Source organism: Panthera onca, chromosome C1 (genome assembly GCF_046562875.1).
Source record: "Panthera onca isolate mPanOnc1 chromosome C1, mPanOnc1 haplotype 2, whole genome shotgun sequence".
NCBI classification, from domain to species: Eukaryota; Metazoa; Chordata; class Mammalia; order Carnivora; family Felidae; genus Panthera; species Panthera onca.
This window is the reverse complement of record NC_138346.1, coordinates 27,095,892-27,111,619: the sequence shown is the minus strand read 5'-3', so window position 1 is coordinate 27,111,619 and position 15,728 is coordinate 27,095,892. Positions and strand designations below refer to the sequence as shown.

Below are 15,728 nucleotides of genomic sequence, written 5' to 3'. Positions count from 1 at the left end.
ATAATTCTCTTTGTTATTTTTATAGCATTCTCTTTGTTTATTACATAGCATTTAGAATAAAAGTTGTCTTCATACTTTTATAAAATCTTCATTTTTTTCTACAAAATAACTTACAGAACAATAGAATATTAGTTAGTAAGAACATTTCTACCATATCACACAATGATAGCCCCCATACCATCTTTTTCCAGTTATGTAAGTTTTTCTCTCATGTATTAATTAGATTGCTAATTAAAATGACTTTTACTGGTTGTTTAGTGACAAGACGATTGTCTGATAATGCTGTCATAAGTGAGATTAAACATTTATTGATGATTCTTGCTTTTTATTGACTACTCATTCCAGTATAGCTCACACTTTACGATAAATAAACTCGTGCTTGAATAGCACCTCAAATGAAGGTACTTTGGATTATAAATATTTGCTACAGAATGTTCCTCATTGTTGTTTCAAATGGAGTCTCTTTAAATGTTAAGCAATTGAGATGTGAATTTACTTAACAAATTTTTATTGCCTTAAAGACTCATTTTCAGTCTCAGATCACAACCTTGTTGGTGGACTCTTGCTGTCATGCAGTCCATCCTTAGCTGAACTGACATGATTTGTCAGGAAGTAGTTAATGACCATGGGACTCCACTGTATAGTTAATAATTACTTTCATCAAATAAATATTGTAGGTAGAGAAAGACATAAATTTAGTCATCTGGCACCCTTAGGGACAAAACTGTCAACATATCATTCCAGTTAGTGTTTCCATATAGGAATTATTTTGGATGTTGGCCTATCAGTACAAAAGTCATGCATTGGATGTTTCTCTAGGGCAATTGTCCTCTAAGCTTGTTAAGAGTGTTTAAGAATTGCCTGGAGATATTATCTAAAATGAAGATTCCTGAGCTCAATCTCCAGCAATTCTGGTCTAGTAAGTCTGGGGTAGGACCTGGGAATGTGCATTTTTAACAACCTTTCTTCTCCCTATCCACTTGGGATTCCCAGAGAAGTTGTCCACTGACACTTCAGTATATGGAACACTGCTCCAGGAATTTGAAATAATTTTTGGAGCTGCCTAATCTCATTTACAGAGTAGAAACATTTGGGGACAGTGAGGTATGGGGCAAGAAGTAAAGGGTAAAGATAGCTAGTCCAGTGGGGGAAAATAATTCTGTTGAACTAGTAATATCTCCCTTAATCACAGCAACCTAGCCAAGAAAACAATAGTTTTCACAGGCTTTTATAATAAGCCCAATCATTGTCACAAATGCTTGATGACCTAGAATTACCCAGCTGGTTGCCAGCCAGCCTCATACTTTGCTTTTTCCTTATAAATCCAAGACTATAGCATTGGGGGGAAACTTCTATTCTTCTAGGTATAAAGGACAGGCTGAGAGGAGTGGGCTAATCCATGCTTTTTTAAGAAAGAGAAGTGGAGGTGAGGAGTGGCAGGAAAAACATTGAAAACCTCTTAAGAAAATGGTAGAAATGAGAATCAAGGTTGTTTCTTTCCCTCAAACTGAGCTTGAGGATGTAATCAGTCAGTTTCCTCCTGTAATCTCAGGAAGAAACAAGTGGCACACTGGTTAATTTGAGAAAAGGTTACAGCACGAGTTATCTACAAAGGTTGGACAGGATGTAGGGAGGCCACAAGTCCATGCCCATACTGCAGAAAGACAATCGGCTCTGGGCCCAGAGGGGCAACAGAGGGAGCAGTTGTGGAGGGAGTGAGTAACAAGAGCTGTGACCACCAATAGCCTAGGTCAGCCCAACGTCACAGAGCCAGCCCTAGGCTAACCTCTGGGAGGAAGGGGTCTTGGGGAAGATGCCATTGTCCTTCTGCTTTCCTTCTCCTGTGAGAGTTTCCTTTTGTCAAATTCAGTCAGGAGCCAGAGGCTGGGGACCTGTTGGTAGAGTGTGTACAGATCAAACTTCCAGGACAGGGAGGTAGAGAAGGATGGACAGTGAATGGGGTTGGAAGTAGGGGCTGAAAGCAAATAAAAGTAAAAGATTTCCTGACAGAGATGGGAACCTTGATTTTGAATCTAGCCCACCGGCTTCTTGTGAAAACTTGGCAACTCATAAAATTCTGAGACTCAGTCTTTTTATTAAAATGATTATATAATGAAAAGTTAGATGACAAAAAACTTTGAAAGGACAGATATAACACATCATCTGGGAGATAATGAGATTAATTTATGCAAAAAACATACATACCTATACGTACCTATACACATATATACATATTTAACATATATAAGTATTCAAATTATACATTGTATATTTGTTATGTATAAATGTATGATGTTATACATAAGTATATGTGTATATAATATATAATTTATATAAAATGTATTATATATGGTGTATATTTAGTCTACTTATATATAGAGATGTGAATAGTGGATTTTTATTCCACCTTGATAAAATCCAAGATCTTAGCTAATGTTCTCTAAAGAAACATGGAGAAAAGAACACAACACCTAAGTGTTCTGTTTTATGTCTTTGCACAAGTGAATACAGTAATTACCATGCAGATAAAATAGAACATTATGAGCACCCTAGCCTGTCACATCATATAACATGTAAATAGTATTTGGTAAATACATGTCAGCATTTATTTGCCCTTCTCCCTTGGCTGACTTTCCGGATGTTCTCTAGTGTTTTACTATAACAGAATGGCTGCCATAAACAGATGTGTACTGTCTCCTTGTGTACATAGGCAAGAGATTCCCTACGATAAAGTTTCCCTCAGGAAAGGAATATCTGGATCTTAGGAAAATGACAATTAAAATTTACTAAATATCAACTAATTGCACTCTGTGTTAGCCAGCAGTTACAGTGTTTCTTAGTCACACCCCACACCAATACTTCCCATCTTCAGGCTTCTGTATTCTCACAAATCTGATGGATTCTGATTGTCACTAAGCCTGTTTCCTTGATTATTAATGGAGTACCTCTCTCTGTTTAGTCTCTCTTTAGGTTTCCTTTTTGGTGAAATTTCCTTCCATACCCTTTGCACATTTGACCTGTGTGTCTTTCTTCCTGATTTATGAGCATTCTTTATCAGTGAGAATAGTAATTCTTTCTAGACTAATATGTTGTAATCATCTTTTATACTTTGTAAACTTTCACTTTATTTTTTAATAGAAATTTTAAATGTGAATATAGTCAAACATCAATATTCTTTTAAAGTAGCTTGGGCTGTTATCTTCTTTAGAAATCCTTTCATACCTTAGGTCATAAATATTTTTTTCTCTTTCTTTTGCTTTGTGTCTCAGTCCATGTCAAGTTGGCTTTTTTGTTTGTTTTTACTATGGTGGTATGAAATATAGGTATTTTTTTTCCACATAAATAATTTTTCCCTCACCATTTCTTAAATAATACTTTTCCTGCAGATTTGTAACTTAATCTCTGTTGAACATCAGATTTGCACATGTGTGAGGGTATAGTTTTGGGCTCTTAATTCTGTTGTATCATTCTGCCTGATTCAGTAACAAAATCTTATTAGTATAGCTCTTTTTATTATTATAGTTCTTTTATAATTTTTATTATTGACTTTAAGAAACTGATAATAAATTTTATAGGTTTTTCTGCATCCATTGAGAAAATCATGTGGATGTGTTCTTCTGTAATCTTTTTAGGTGGTGAATTTACTTTACTAGATTTTCTGATAATACACGATCCTTAAATTCCCAGGAAAAAACCAATGTGTACAATGCTGGGTATAGTTTTTAACATTTTATGTATTTTTTACATCAGTGCTCATAAATGAGCACAGCTTATGACTTTCCTTGCCTATGCTGTACTTGTTTTGTTTCCCAGTACCAAGGTTATCTTGGCCTCATGAGAAGAATGTTTCCTTCTTTTCTGTCTTTGGAACACTTTGTATGAAAGTAGAGATACCTGTTTCCCTAATGATTAATGGAATTTGGCTGAAAACCTTCTGGGCTTGGTGAATTTTTAAAATAAATTTTGTTTCCCACAATTCAGCTTTTAAAGGTTGTGGGTCTATTGAGGTTTTTATTTCTTCTCAAATCAGTTTGGCTGGATAAATGTGTCTATCTAGGTATTCAAATTTTTAATCATAATGTTTATAATGTCTTCCCTTTTTCTAAAATCATCACTATATCTAGGTATGTCTGCATTTTCAGTGATAGTATTTTGATCACACCTTTTACTATATTTCTTGTTTAATTTTTATTAGTTTTGTCAAGGAAATAACATTTGGTTTAGTTAATCCTATCTACCTTTGTCGTATATTTTACTAATATGTGCTTCTATCTTATGTTCTTTTTTCCCCCTACTATTCAGGTTTTTATTATTTTTTAATCAGTTTAAACTTTTTAAAATATTTTTTAATGTAGATGCTTCTCTCATTATTTTTATATCCTTTGTCCTGGTAGAAGCATTTAAAGCTCTAAATATTCCTCTAATTCTGCATTAGCTATATCTCACAAGTTTTCATGTATAGAATCATTATTCCATGTAATATATTAAAAATTCTCATAATAACTGTTTATTTGACTCGGGTTATTTCAAAGTGTGTTTTTATTTTTATTTTTTTAATTTTTTAAAATGTTTATTATTTGAGAAAGAGACAGAGAGCAAGCAGGGAAGGGGCAGAGAGAGAGAGGGAGACACAGAATCGTGGAACTCACGAACCGCGAGATCATGACCTGAACTGAAGTCAGATGCTTAACCAACTGAACCCCTATTTTTACATTTAAGTCTTATTCTATCTTGATTTTATTTGGTGAATAAAATATGCCAATTTAAGACATGCTAAGTTATCGTTTTCTGAGTAAGTCAGTTATGCCAATATTATTTTTTGACTAATGTATGCTTTGTACTAATGTAATGCATGACCTTTCTGATAGACTAGATTCTTATAAATATTTGAATCTTTTGTAACTCCATATTCTATACCACTGAACTCCTGTCTGTTCCTAAATCAGCACTACTTGGCTAAATATTATTGTTGTAAAACATACATTATTATGTGACAACTTACACTCTTTATACTTCCTTTTAAATCTTTCTTGATTACACTCAACTTTGTAATCATTCAACCAGTTAAATTTCAGAACAGCTTAATTGATTTATAAAAGATGAATTCCTTTGGAATTTGGTTCACAATTTATGACACTATGAGTTCTTATGTAAGAAATACATATTTGGCCTTAGTCCCTGTTTCTGTCACTGAGCTCCTAAAACCCTTAGAATTTCCTGAATGATAAGAGCAACACAGGTAATATTTGTTGTTAATGAGGTGACAGTTGGACTGCACCTAAGACTGGGGCTGGTTGCCACGAGAACCAACCATGTGATTAGAGGGTTGAAACTTTCAGTTCTGCTCCTGACCTTCGAAGGGGAGGAGTTTGAATCAGTTGCCAATGGCTAATGATTTAGTCAATTATGTCTATGTAATGAAGCCTCAAAAAAATGCCCCAAAAGGACAGGGCTCACAGAGTTTCTGGACTGGTGAACACAGAGAGGTGCAGTGCACCCAGAGAGAACATGGATGTCCATGCCCCTTCCCCATACCTTCCCCTAAGCATCTCTTCTGTCTGGCTGTTCTTGAGTTGTATCCTTTTATAATAAATTGATAATCTAGTGAGTAAATGGGTTTCCTGAGTTCTGTGAGCCACTGTAGAAAATTAATTGAATCCAAATAGGGGATCATGGGAACTTCTGATTTAGAACCTGTCAATAAGAGGTATAGGTAACAATCTAGACTTGCAACTGGAATCTGAAGTTCAGCAGTGGGAGATGAGGGCGGGGGGGGGGGGGGGCAGGTCATAGGATCCTCCAGTCTGTGGCCATTTGGTTACAAGCACAGGTGACACCGGGGCTTGTGACTGGTGTTAGAAGTGGAAGAGAGAGCAGTCATGAAGGACTGAATTCTTAACCTGTGGAATCTGATACTATCTCTAGGTAAATAGGTGTCAGAATTCAGTTGACAGAGAATGGACCCAGTTGGTGTACAGAAAATTGTTTATGGGGTGGAAGCTCCTCCCCACCCCCCCCCATACACATTGAAATTGGGCTTAGAACACAAAAGAGAATTACATTAAACTAATAGATTGTTAGGGGCAGGGATGCAAATCTTTAAAATATTGAGAATTTATCCTAATGAGAACAGTTTGTCTCTGTTTACTAAGGCTTAAAAAAACAAAAAAAACCCAGCTGTTCTACAGTATTGTTTGTGGTGGTCTCCAAGTGCCCTCATTTCCTTTATTATCATTCAGTTTTAGTAAGGGGGTGATGTTTCAGGCTAACATGTGATAGAGCTCGTGCAATCTTTCCTAGTTTACCCTGGTAGTGGTCGCTTTTTCAAGTCATATAGAATGATGATCAAATTTATATTGAAAGCTAGATATTTCCTACCTACTACTGATACCAGTTGGTATTGACATTTCTGTCCACTCCATTTTGGAATAGATGTTTGTTTTCAGCTTGTTGGGTCAAATTTTCTTTACATTTGAACATACTAAGTTATATTGTCAGTTTTATTCCTCATCATTTTCTCCTCAACCCTTGGCATTTACCTATTTGCTGTGATTTTGGATGGGTTTCTTTTTTTTTCTTTCCATTTTCAAAATGTGTTTTGCTTGTATGTACAAAATCCTTTGATTTCTCCATCTCTGTCTTGAGCCCACTTCTAAAATTTATTAATTCATTCAAATAAATGGAGAGAGGCACTAATCAAGTAAACAGCATAATTTCAAGTTATGCTACATACTATGAAGCAACTTAGTACAAGGTAAAGAGGTGAATGGTGGCATAGGGAGGCCACTCTACATAGTGGTTGAAGAAGACCTCTCTGAGGGTATGACATTAGAACCGAGCCCAGGTAAAGCCTAGGCATTGAGGGTAGAAATTTCCACATGGAAAAAAACTCTGAAGCCAGCACAACCTTGATGTATTCAAGAGTAGTAAGAAGGCCAATGTGGCTGAAGCACAGCTACCAGATGTATCAGGATTGGTCCAATCAGAAGAGAGAAACCAAACAGTAATTTGAACAGGGCAAGTTTAATATAGGGAATTATTAAGTATATCAGGATTAGAGTATTGCAGTAGTGAGGGACTGGCTAATAAATAAGGAGAACTCTAAAGAATATAGGAATAGCATATATAATGGGACAATCACCAGCTTTAGGCATCAGGCTAACAACAAGCAGAGACGTTTTTCTCCTCAGGATTGAGATTCTGACCCTCTTATGGAGGACAAAGTTATGCCTTACTGGATGGCAGAGAAATCACTATGGTACTGCACCAGGGGAACTTGTTGGAAATCTGCCTCCTGGAACTTGTCAGAAATCCAACCTTCTGGGTTTCTAGGGAATGCTGTTCAGGGGAAGGTGTGTTAGTAGAGGCATTCTGCTACAGAACTTCTTAAGGGAAGTGCCGTGGTTGCTGTTGGCCGCTGGGTGCTACTGGCTATTGGACACTATAGGAGCCGAGCAAAGGAAAAGGTATGAGTGCTATAGAAGCTTGGTGCTAGAAAAAATACCCATGCTGCAGGAGTCATGTGCCACTGAAGGAGCTTAGCACTAGACAACCCACAAACATTACAGGAGACTGGTACTGGATAAGCTGTACACACATTGAAGGAATGTGCTGAGAAAGTACACCAGGGCTAGAAAGCAAAATTCTTTCTTCCTGCAGCAGCTTTTCTATTTCCTCTACTGGCAAAGCCAAAGGTCATGCCAGAAATCAATGGGAAAATATTTAAAGGGCCAGATCCATTTTCACAGAGCAAGAAAAAAAGATGAATTTGGAGCAAAGAGGCAGCAAATAAATAATTGGTACAGCAGGGCAATCATGATAATGAGGTTGGATTCATACACACAGACAGATTATGCATGCCATGTTGACTACTATAAGAAATTTGCATTTTATTTTAAGGATGATTTGAAGATCTATTGGAAGGGTTTGAGGAGAGGAGAGGAGGAACTAGAGAAGATGCAATGAGACTAGTAGGAAGTAATTACAATAAGCCTAATGTAAGATGTTGGTGTCTGTGGAGCTGATGAGAAGTGGTTGGAAGGAGAATCTATGGCGCTTTCCGATGGATTGAAAGCTGACATGCAGTTGATGCTCAAAGAGTATTCCAGCTCCCTAGAAAAAGGATGAACTCTAACATAACATATATGGGAACTTAGCTGATTGTAGAAAGCTTCTCTTTATATGACTGCCAACTCAGTTAAATAATTAGTATTGTAGTACCTTATTGTGGTTGAGTTTTAACTCATATTTAGTTTGCTACTTATCAATCAAAATACTCAAGATTAGACTACAAGACACCATTGACATTCAAAACCACTGTGTATGTAGGCAGTTGTCCCTCAACACACCAGACAATGCTACTAATGAAAGTAAAAACAGCCAAGAATGATGTGTCCTTTCGGGAAGTGCAAAGACTATGAAACTGTCCCCCAGGGCACCAGACCTTGTCTGGGTTTGTATATTTGAACTTTTTACTACAATTCATGGTAAGAAATCCATTTTATGTCAAGACTAATGACAATGTGTGAAGTGAAACAAGTTTTGCTAAACATACAAATCCTTATTCCATTTGCTGCATTCTAATAGTTTTTATTCTAGTTAACATTTCAAGAGTAGTCATATACTTTTGAATTAATTTCTTGAACCAATAATGAGCCATAACCTTTAGTTCAAAAATATAAGTCTGGGAAGTTTAGGAAAATTTCTCCTCACTTCTCAGTGGCTACATTTTTTGCTGAAGCTATTCATGTGTGAGTAGTGCTACACTACACACCCGTGCTAGTTTGTAGCAGGGTACAAAAATTCCCCTTTTGCATCACCTAACTCAGGAAGAAACTGTGCTTGGGGGTTAAGTTTACATTTTAGTTTTAAGGTTCCATTTTGGATTCCAGAATTTCTAAGTTTATAATTTATCATTTATTGTCTGCCATTCACTGGACCATCTGTTCCTCAAGACTAAGAAGTTAAACTTACTTATCTTCGCATCCCCTAAGATACCTAAGATGATGTATTCTACTGAGTAATTAAATAAACTTACCTTATAGCGTAATTAAATTGAACACTAAATCATGACTATCGCATGTGTTTAAATTGAATAACAGAATTTCAGAACCTTGAGATTTTTAAAAATTAGTTTTGCTATTTATATGAACATATAGCTTTATAACTTGCAAAATGATTTCAAAATTTTGAAAATTTTCTTCATAACATAACTTTTGTTTGTTTAGTACTTTGCAGTTTTCTTGTTTTTTTACATACTATTATCACAATTGATATTAAAATAGCCCAATAAAGTACACAAATATTCCCATTTCTATAAAGGAAAAAAAAAACCTGATAGCATAGTATAATCCTCAATCTGAATCTCATCTCTTTCTATAGACTCTCCTCATTGCCCATCACCCAAATAACTCACCAACTATACCAATTACTTATTCTCCTCCACCTACCCAAAACTCATGATTTTTTTTTAGCTCTATACTTTTGTAGGCATTGTTCCCCCTGACTGAAATGTTGATCTGCCCTCCTGCCTCATCCTCAACTTTGCCTAGCTAATTCCAACCTATCTTTCAAAACTCTTTCTAACCTCTCTACTTCCAGAAGTATCTAGCAAAAGTGAAATTAGTAAGACTAGTTGGGAGGATATTAGAGCAAACCAGACAAAAGTTAAGTGAATAAATAAGGAAACAAATGAGAAAAGCAGACCTATAAGCCATGTTGTGTCACCCCTTGGAATGTTTGGCTTCCAATATAATCGTTTTCTTTCTGTCCTTGGAAACAGAGCCTCTCTCGTGATACCTCCATGCCAAAGGTCCCGCTATGCCACCTACTTTGACGTTGCTGTTCTTCGCTGCCTACTCCAGCCTCATTGGTCTGAGGAAGGTACTCAGTGGTCTCTGATGTATTATCTACAAAGGCTGCGGCACATGTTGGAAGAGAAGCCAGAAAAGCCCCCAGAACCAGATATTCCTCTCCTGCCCAGACCCAGGAGCAGCTCGATGGTGGCAGCAGCTCCCTCACTAGTGAACACCCACAAAACCCAAGTAAGAGAAACTCAGTCCATTGTCTTTTGAATCACCAATTTTGGCCATAACAGATTCTCTTTTTCTTCCATGCATCCATCTCTTATTTATTCCAGTGCTGACTATTTTGTTGGTGGCTTACTCTAATGAAATTGTCCTTTCCCTTCTATCTTTTACTAGACCCTTTTGCTTCTTTTTAGTATCGAATTTACTGTTCAAAAAAAATGGTATCTAAATGCCTCTTGTACACACTAATCTAGAGTTAAGACTCTGATGATCCAGAATAATGGGAAATTGGGCCTTTCAGCTACCTGAAGTACTAGTTAATAGATTGCTCTCACATATAACTGTTAATTACTGGTATCATGAAATGTGACATTCGCGTTATGTGGAACATGGTTTAACTTTTTGCATAGCTCAGAATTTTTCAGCGCCTCAATATCATAATTAGAAATATTGCTTTTCGATATATAGTCTTGCTCTTCATTATAGATGTTTGAAAAAAATAAACTGTATGCCGATTTGATGACATCCCCCTGAAAATCACTTTTTGGTAAATAAATGTGTTAATAGCAACTTGAACACTTTTTCTTTCCCTCTTTCTCATTGATACCATGTATGTTGAATATGTAGAGAAAAAAAGGTGTAATTTGCAGTGTGTTCCAGTTGTTTGGTTTACTTAAATATGAATTGGCTATGTCTGAAAAAGTCTACACATTCTGAAAATAAACATGAACAATCTAAGAGTATAAAGGGGGAGATACTCCATTTTAGTAGTAGATGACTCCGCTCAAAGTAAAAATCTCCTTTGGTGAATCATTAAACAGAAAAACTTTTTTTAATAAATAAAAATGAGATACCTGTCTCCTCCCTATTTTCTTAGCTTTCCTGAATCTGGATCCTCACGTCTCACCGTTGAAAACTCCAAACAGAAGTTACAAAATATATGATGTTTCTCCTCAGTAGCAGGATATGGATTCTAAAAGTCTGGACACACAAGTTAAATACTTCATAGATATCAAAACAGAAGGCTTACCCCTCATAAAAATAGGACATAGAAAATGTCAATTTTCTTGTCAATAAGAAAAGTCTTTGGATTTAAAGCCCTAAACCCTGATCATGAAGTCTACCTTTATTTTCTGTTAAGGATCTCACCATGAAGTGTAATGAAGAGGAAAAATCTCTTAGCCCTGAGGCATTTTCTAAGGTTTCGTTGACTAATTTACGTAGATCTGCAGTTCCAGATCTTTCTTCAGATCTTGGCATGAACATTTTTAAGAAGGTGAGTCAAATCACTTATGCTCTTTGATATTTTGGTGATTGAAATACAAATCAGCATGACATGAGGTACTTCTGATCATGCTGCAGAATAAGGTGGGCTGGGAACGGAACCTTGAGAAGAGAGGTCAGCCCCCAGTTATAACATGGCTTACAGCATGACCTTGTGTAAGCCCCTCTGTGTTTAGGAATGTTTGCCATTCTAAATGCTACCAAGCTTAATCCTGATGATATGTACAGAGGGCTTTTAGTAGTGTGGTGGTGGAGGTAGTCGTGGTAGCCATGATGGCAACTCTTGGTTTCTATGATTCATCTCATTTCATCAAGCATTTTATATAACTGGTTCTCATTTAATCCAATGAGATCCTCATTTATCACATTTTGCACCTAAGAAACTGAGTCTTACTGAAGTTCTCAGAGTGATTTAATCATCCTGGAACATTTATTCTTGAAGTCATCTCCATTTTAAAGACAACAAACAAACCAAACTCTTAATAAAGTAGCAAATCCTTACAGCAGATCACTAGATTTTCTACCTTCACAACTTGTTATAAGTCATAGCATAGGTTTCCATTCAATAAGCATTTTTTAACCATCCACCAGAATTCTAAAGATGAGAAATTAAAGGACGAGTGTGCACTTGGGAGTTAGCTAATGAGAGTTCAAATTCTCACTCTGCCACTGTCAACCTGTGTGATACTGTGCATCAGTTTCTTCATTTGAAATTTGGATATATAATATACTTACCTCAAAAGGTTATGAGGATTAAGTAAGATAATTCACATTAAGGTCCTTACTGTGCCTGGTACTTTGTAAGTATTCAATAAATGTTGACTATTCTCAAAAAAGAAAGGAAGGAACCGAGCCTTAGAAATTTTGGTAGTCCAGAGAAAACCGCCAGAGGATTAGCAGAAGGGAGTCTCCGGAGTCAAGCGCAGACTAGAGGCCCACGGAAGAGGGTAGGAAGGGCGGCGAGGCGGTGCGCGCTCCACGGACTGGCGGGAGGGAGCCGGGGCGGAGGGGCGGCTCGCCGGCCAAGCAGAGCCCCCGAGTCTGGCTGGCAAAAGCGGAGGGGCCGGACGGACTGTGTTCCGACAGCAAGCGCGACTTAGCGTCTGGGAGGTCATAAGTTAACAGCTCTGCTCGGAAAGCGGGAAGGCTGGAGGACAAAGGGAGGGAGAGCTGCTGAGGCCCCGGACGGCAGAGCTCAGCTTGGCGGGGAACAAAGGCGCCAGCGCCATCTCCCCCGCCCATCCCCCAGCCAAAATCCCAAAGGGAACCAGTTCCTGCCAGGGAACTTGCTCCCTCCGCGCAAACACCCAACTCTGTGCTTCTGCGGAGCCAAACCTCCGGCAGCGGATCTGACTCCCTCCCGCTGCCACAGGGCCCCTCCTGAAGTGGATCACCTAAGGAGAAGCGAGCTAAGCCTGCCCCTCCAGCCCCCGTGCACCTTGCCTACCCACCCCAGCTAATACGCCAGATCCCCAGCAACACAAGCCTGGCAGTGTGCAAGTAGCCCAGACGGGACACGCCACCCCACAGTGAATCCCGCCCCTAGGAGAGGGGAAGAGAAGGCACACACCAGTCTGACTGTGGCCCCAGCAGTGGGCTGGGGGCAGACATCGGGTCGGACTGTGGCCCCGCCCACTAACTCCAGTTATACACCACAGCACAGGGGAAGTGCCCTGCAGGTCCTCACCACGCCAGGGACTCTCCAAAATGACCAAACGGAAGAATTCCCCTCAGAAGAATCTCCAGGAAATAACAACAGCTAATGAACTGATCAAAAAGGATTTAAATAATATAACAGAAAGTGAATTTAGAATAATAGTCATAAAATTAATCGCTGGGCTTGAAAACAGTATACAGGACAGCAGAGAATCTCTTGCCACAAAGATCGAGGGACTAAGGAACAGTCACGAGGAGCTGAAAAACGCTTTAAACGAAATGCAAAACAAAATGGAAACCACGATAGCTCGGCTTGAAGAGGCAGAGGAGAGAATAGGTGAACTAGAAGATAAAGTTATGGAGAAAGAGGAAGCTGAAAGAAAGAGAGATAAAAAAATCCAGGAGTATGAGGGGAAAATTAGAGAACTAAGTGACACACTAAAAAAAAATAATATACGCATAATTGGTATCCCAGAGGAGGAAGAGAGAGGGAAAGGTGCTGAAGGGGTACTTGAACAAATTATAGCTGAGAACTTCCCTGAACTGGGGAAGGAAAAAGGCATTGAAATCCAAGAGGCACAGAGAACTCCCTTCAGACGTAACTTGAATCGATCTTCTGCACGACATATCAGAGTCAAACTGGCAAAATACAAGGATAAAGAGAAAATTCTGAAAGCAGCAAGGGATAAACGTGCCCTCACATATAAAGGGAGACCTATAAGACTCGTGACTGATCTCTCCTTTGAAACTTGGCAGGCCAGAAAGGCTTGGCACGATATCTACAGTGTGCTAAACAGAAAAAATATGCAGCCGAGAATCCTTTATCCAGCAAGTCTGTCATTTAGAATAGAAGGAGAGATAAAGGTCTTCCCAAACAAACAAAAACTGAAGGAATTTGTCACCACGAAACCAGCCCTACAAGAGATCCTAAGGGGGATCCTGTGAGACAAAGTACCAGAGACATCACTACAAGCATAAAACATACAGACATCACAATGACTCTAAACCCGTATCTTTCTATAATAACACTGAATGTAAATGGATTAAATGCGCCAACTAAAAGACATAGGGTATCAGAATGGATAAAAAAACAAGACCCATCTATTTGCTGTCTACAAGAGACTCATTTTAGACCTGAGGACACCTTTAGATTGAGAGTGAGGGGATGGAGAACTATCTATCATGCTCCTGGAAGCCAAAAGAAAGCTGGAGTAGCCATACTTATATCAGACAAACTAGACTTTAAATTAAAGGCTGTAACAAGAGATGAAGAAGGGCATTATATAATAATCACAGGGTCTATCCACCAGGAAGAGCTAACTATTATAAATGTCTATGAGCCGAATACCGGAGCCCCCAAATATATAAAACAATTACTCATAAACATAAGCAACCTTATTGATAAGAATGTGGTCATTGCAGGGGACTTTAACACCCCACTTACAGAAATGGATAGATCATCTAGACACACAGTCAATAAAGAAACAAGGGCCCTGAATGATACATTGGATCAGATGGACTTGACAGATATATTTAGAACTCTGCATCCCAAAGCAACAGAATACACTTTCTTCTCGAGTGCACATGGAACATTCTCCAAGATAGATCATATACTGGGTCACAAAACAGCCCTTCATAAGTTTACAAGAATTGAAATTATACCATGCATACTTTCAGACCACAATGCTATGAAGCTTGAAATCAACCACAGGAAAAAGTCTGGAAAACCTCCAAAAGCATGGAGGTTAAAGAACACCCTACTAACGAATGAGTGGGTCAACCAGGCAATTAGAGAAGAAATTAAAATATATATGGAAACAAACGAAAATGAAAATACAACAATCCAAACGCTTTGGGATGCAGCGAAGGCAGTCCTGAGAGGAAAATACATTGCAATCCAGGCCTATCTCAAGAAACAAGAAAAATCCCAAATACAAAATCTAACAGCACACCTAAAGGAAATAGAAGCAGAACAGCAAAGGCAGCCTAAACCCAGCAGAAGAAGAGAAATAATAAAGATCAGAGCAGAAATAAACAATATAGAATCTAAAAAAACTGTAGAGCAGATCAACGAAACCAAGAGTTGGTTTTTTGAAAAAATAAACAAAATTGACAAACCTCTAGCCAGGCTTCTCAAAAAGAAAAGGGAGATGACCCAAACAGATAAAATCATGAATGAAAATGGAATGATTACAACCAATCCCTCAGAGATACAAACAATTATCAGGGAATACTATGAAAAATTATATGCCAGCAAATTGGACAACCTGGAAGAAATGGACAAATTTCTAAACACCCACACTCTTCCAAAACTCAATCAGGAGGAAATAGAAAGCTTGAACAGACCCATAACCAGCGAAGAAATTGAATCGGTTATCAAAAATCTCCCAACAAATAAGAGTCCAGGACCAGATGGCTTCCCAGGGGAGTTCTACCAGACATTTAAAGCAGAGATAATACCTATCCTTCTCAAGCTATTCCAAGAAATAGAAAGGGAAGGAAAACTTCCAGACTCATTCTATGAAGCCAGTATTACTTTGATTCCTAAACCAGACAGAGACCCAGTAAAAAAAGAGAACTACAGGCCAATATCCCTGATGAATATGGATGCAAAAATTCTTAATAAGATACTAGCAAATCGAATTCAACAGCATATAAAAAGAATTATTCACCATGATCAAGTGGGATTCATTCCTGGGATGCAGGGCTGGTTCAACATTCGCAAATCGATCAACGTGATACATCACATTAACAAAAAAA

General features: G+C 38.0%; 1 protein-coding gene across 12 annotated transcripts in view; it reads left to right on the top strand.

The window, feature by feature from the left end:
* UNC80 (unc-80 subunit of NALCN channel complex) overlaps positions 1 to 15,728 on the top strand; it is a 230,940-nt gene that overhangs the window by 33,377 nt on the left and 181,835 nt on the right. For all 12 annotated transcript variants that reach the window (XM_078450930.2, XM_078450929.2, XM_078450927.2 and 9 more), the window contains exons 8-9: positions 9,782 to 10,043; positions 11,170 to 11,304. In XM_078450930.2, coding sequence (XP_078307056.1) covers positions 9,782 to 10,043; positions 11,170 to 11,304 — 397 coding nt within the window. The remainder of the gene's footprint in view (positions 1 to 9,781; positions 10,044 to 11,169; positions 11,305 to 15,728) is intronic.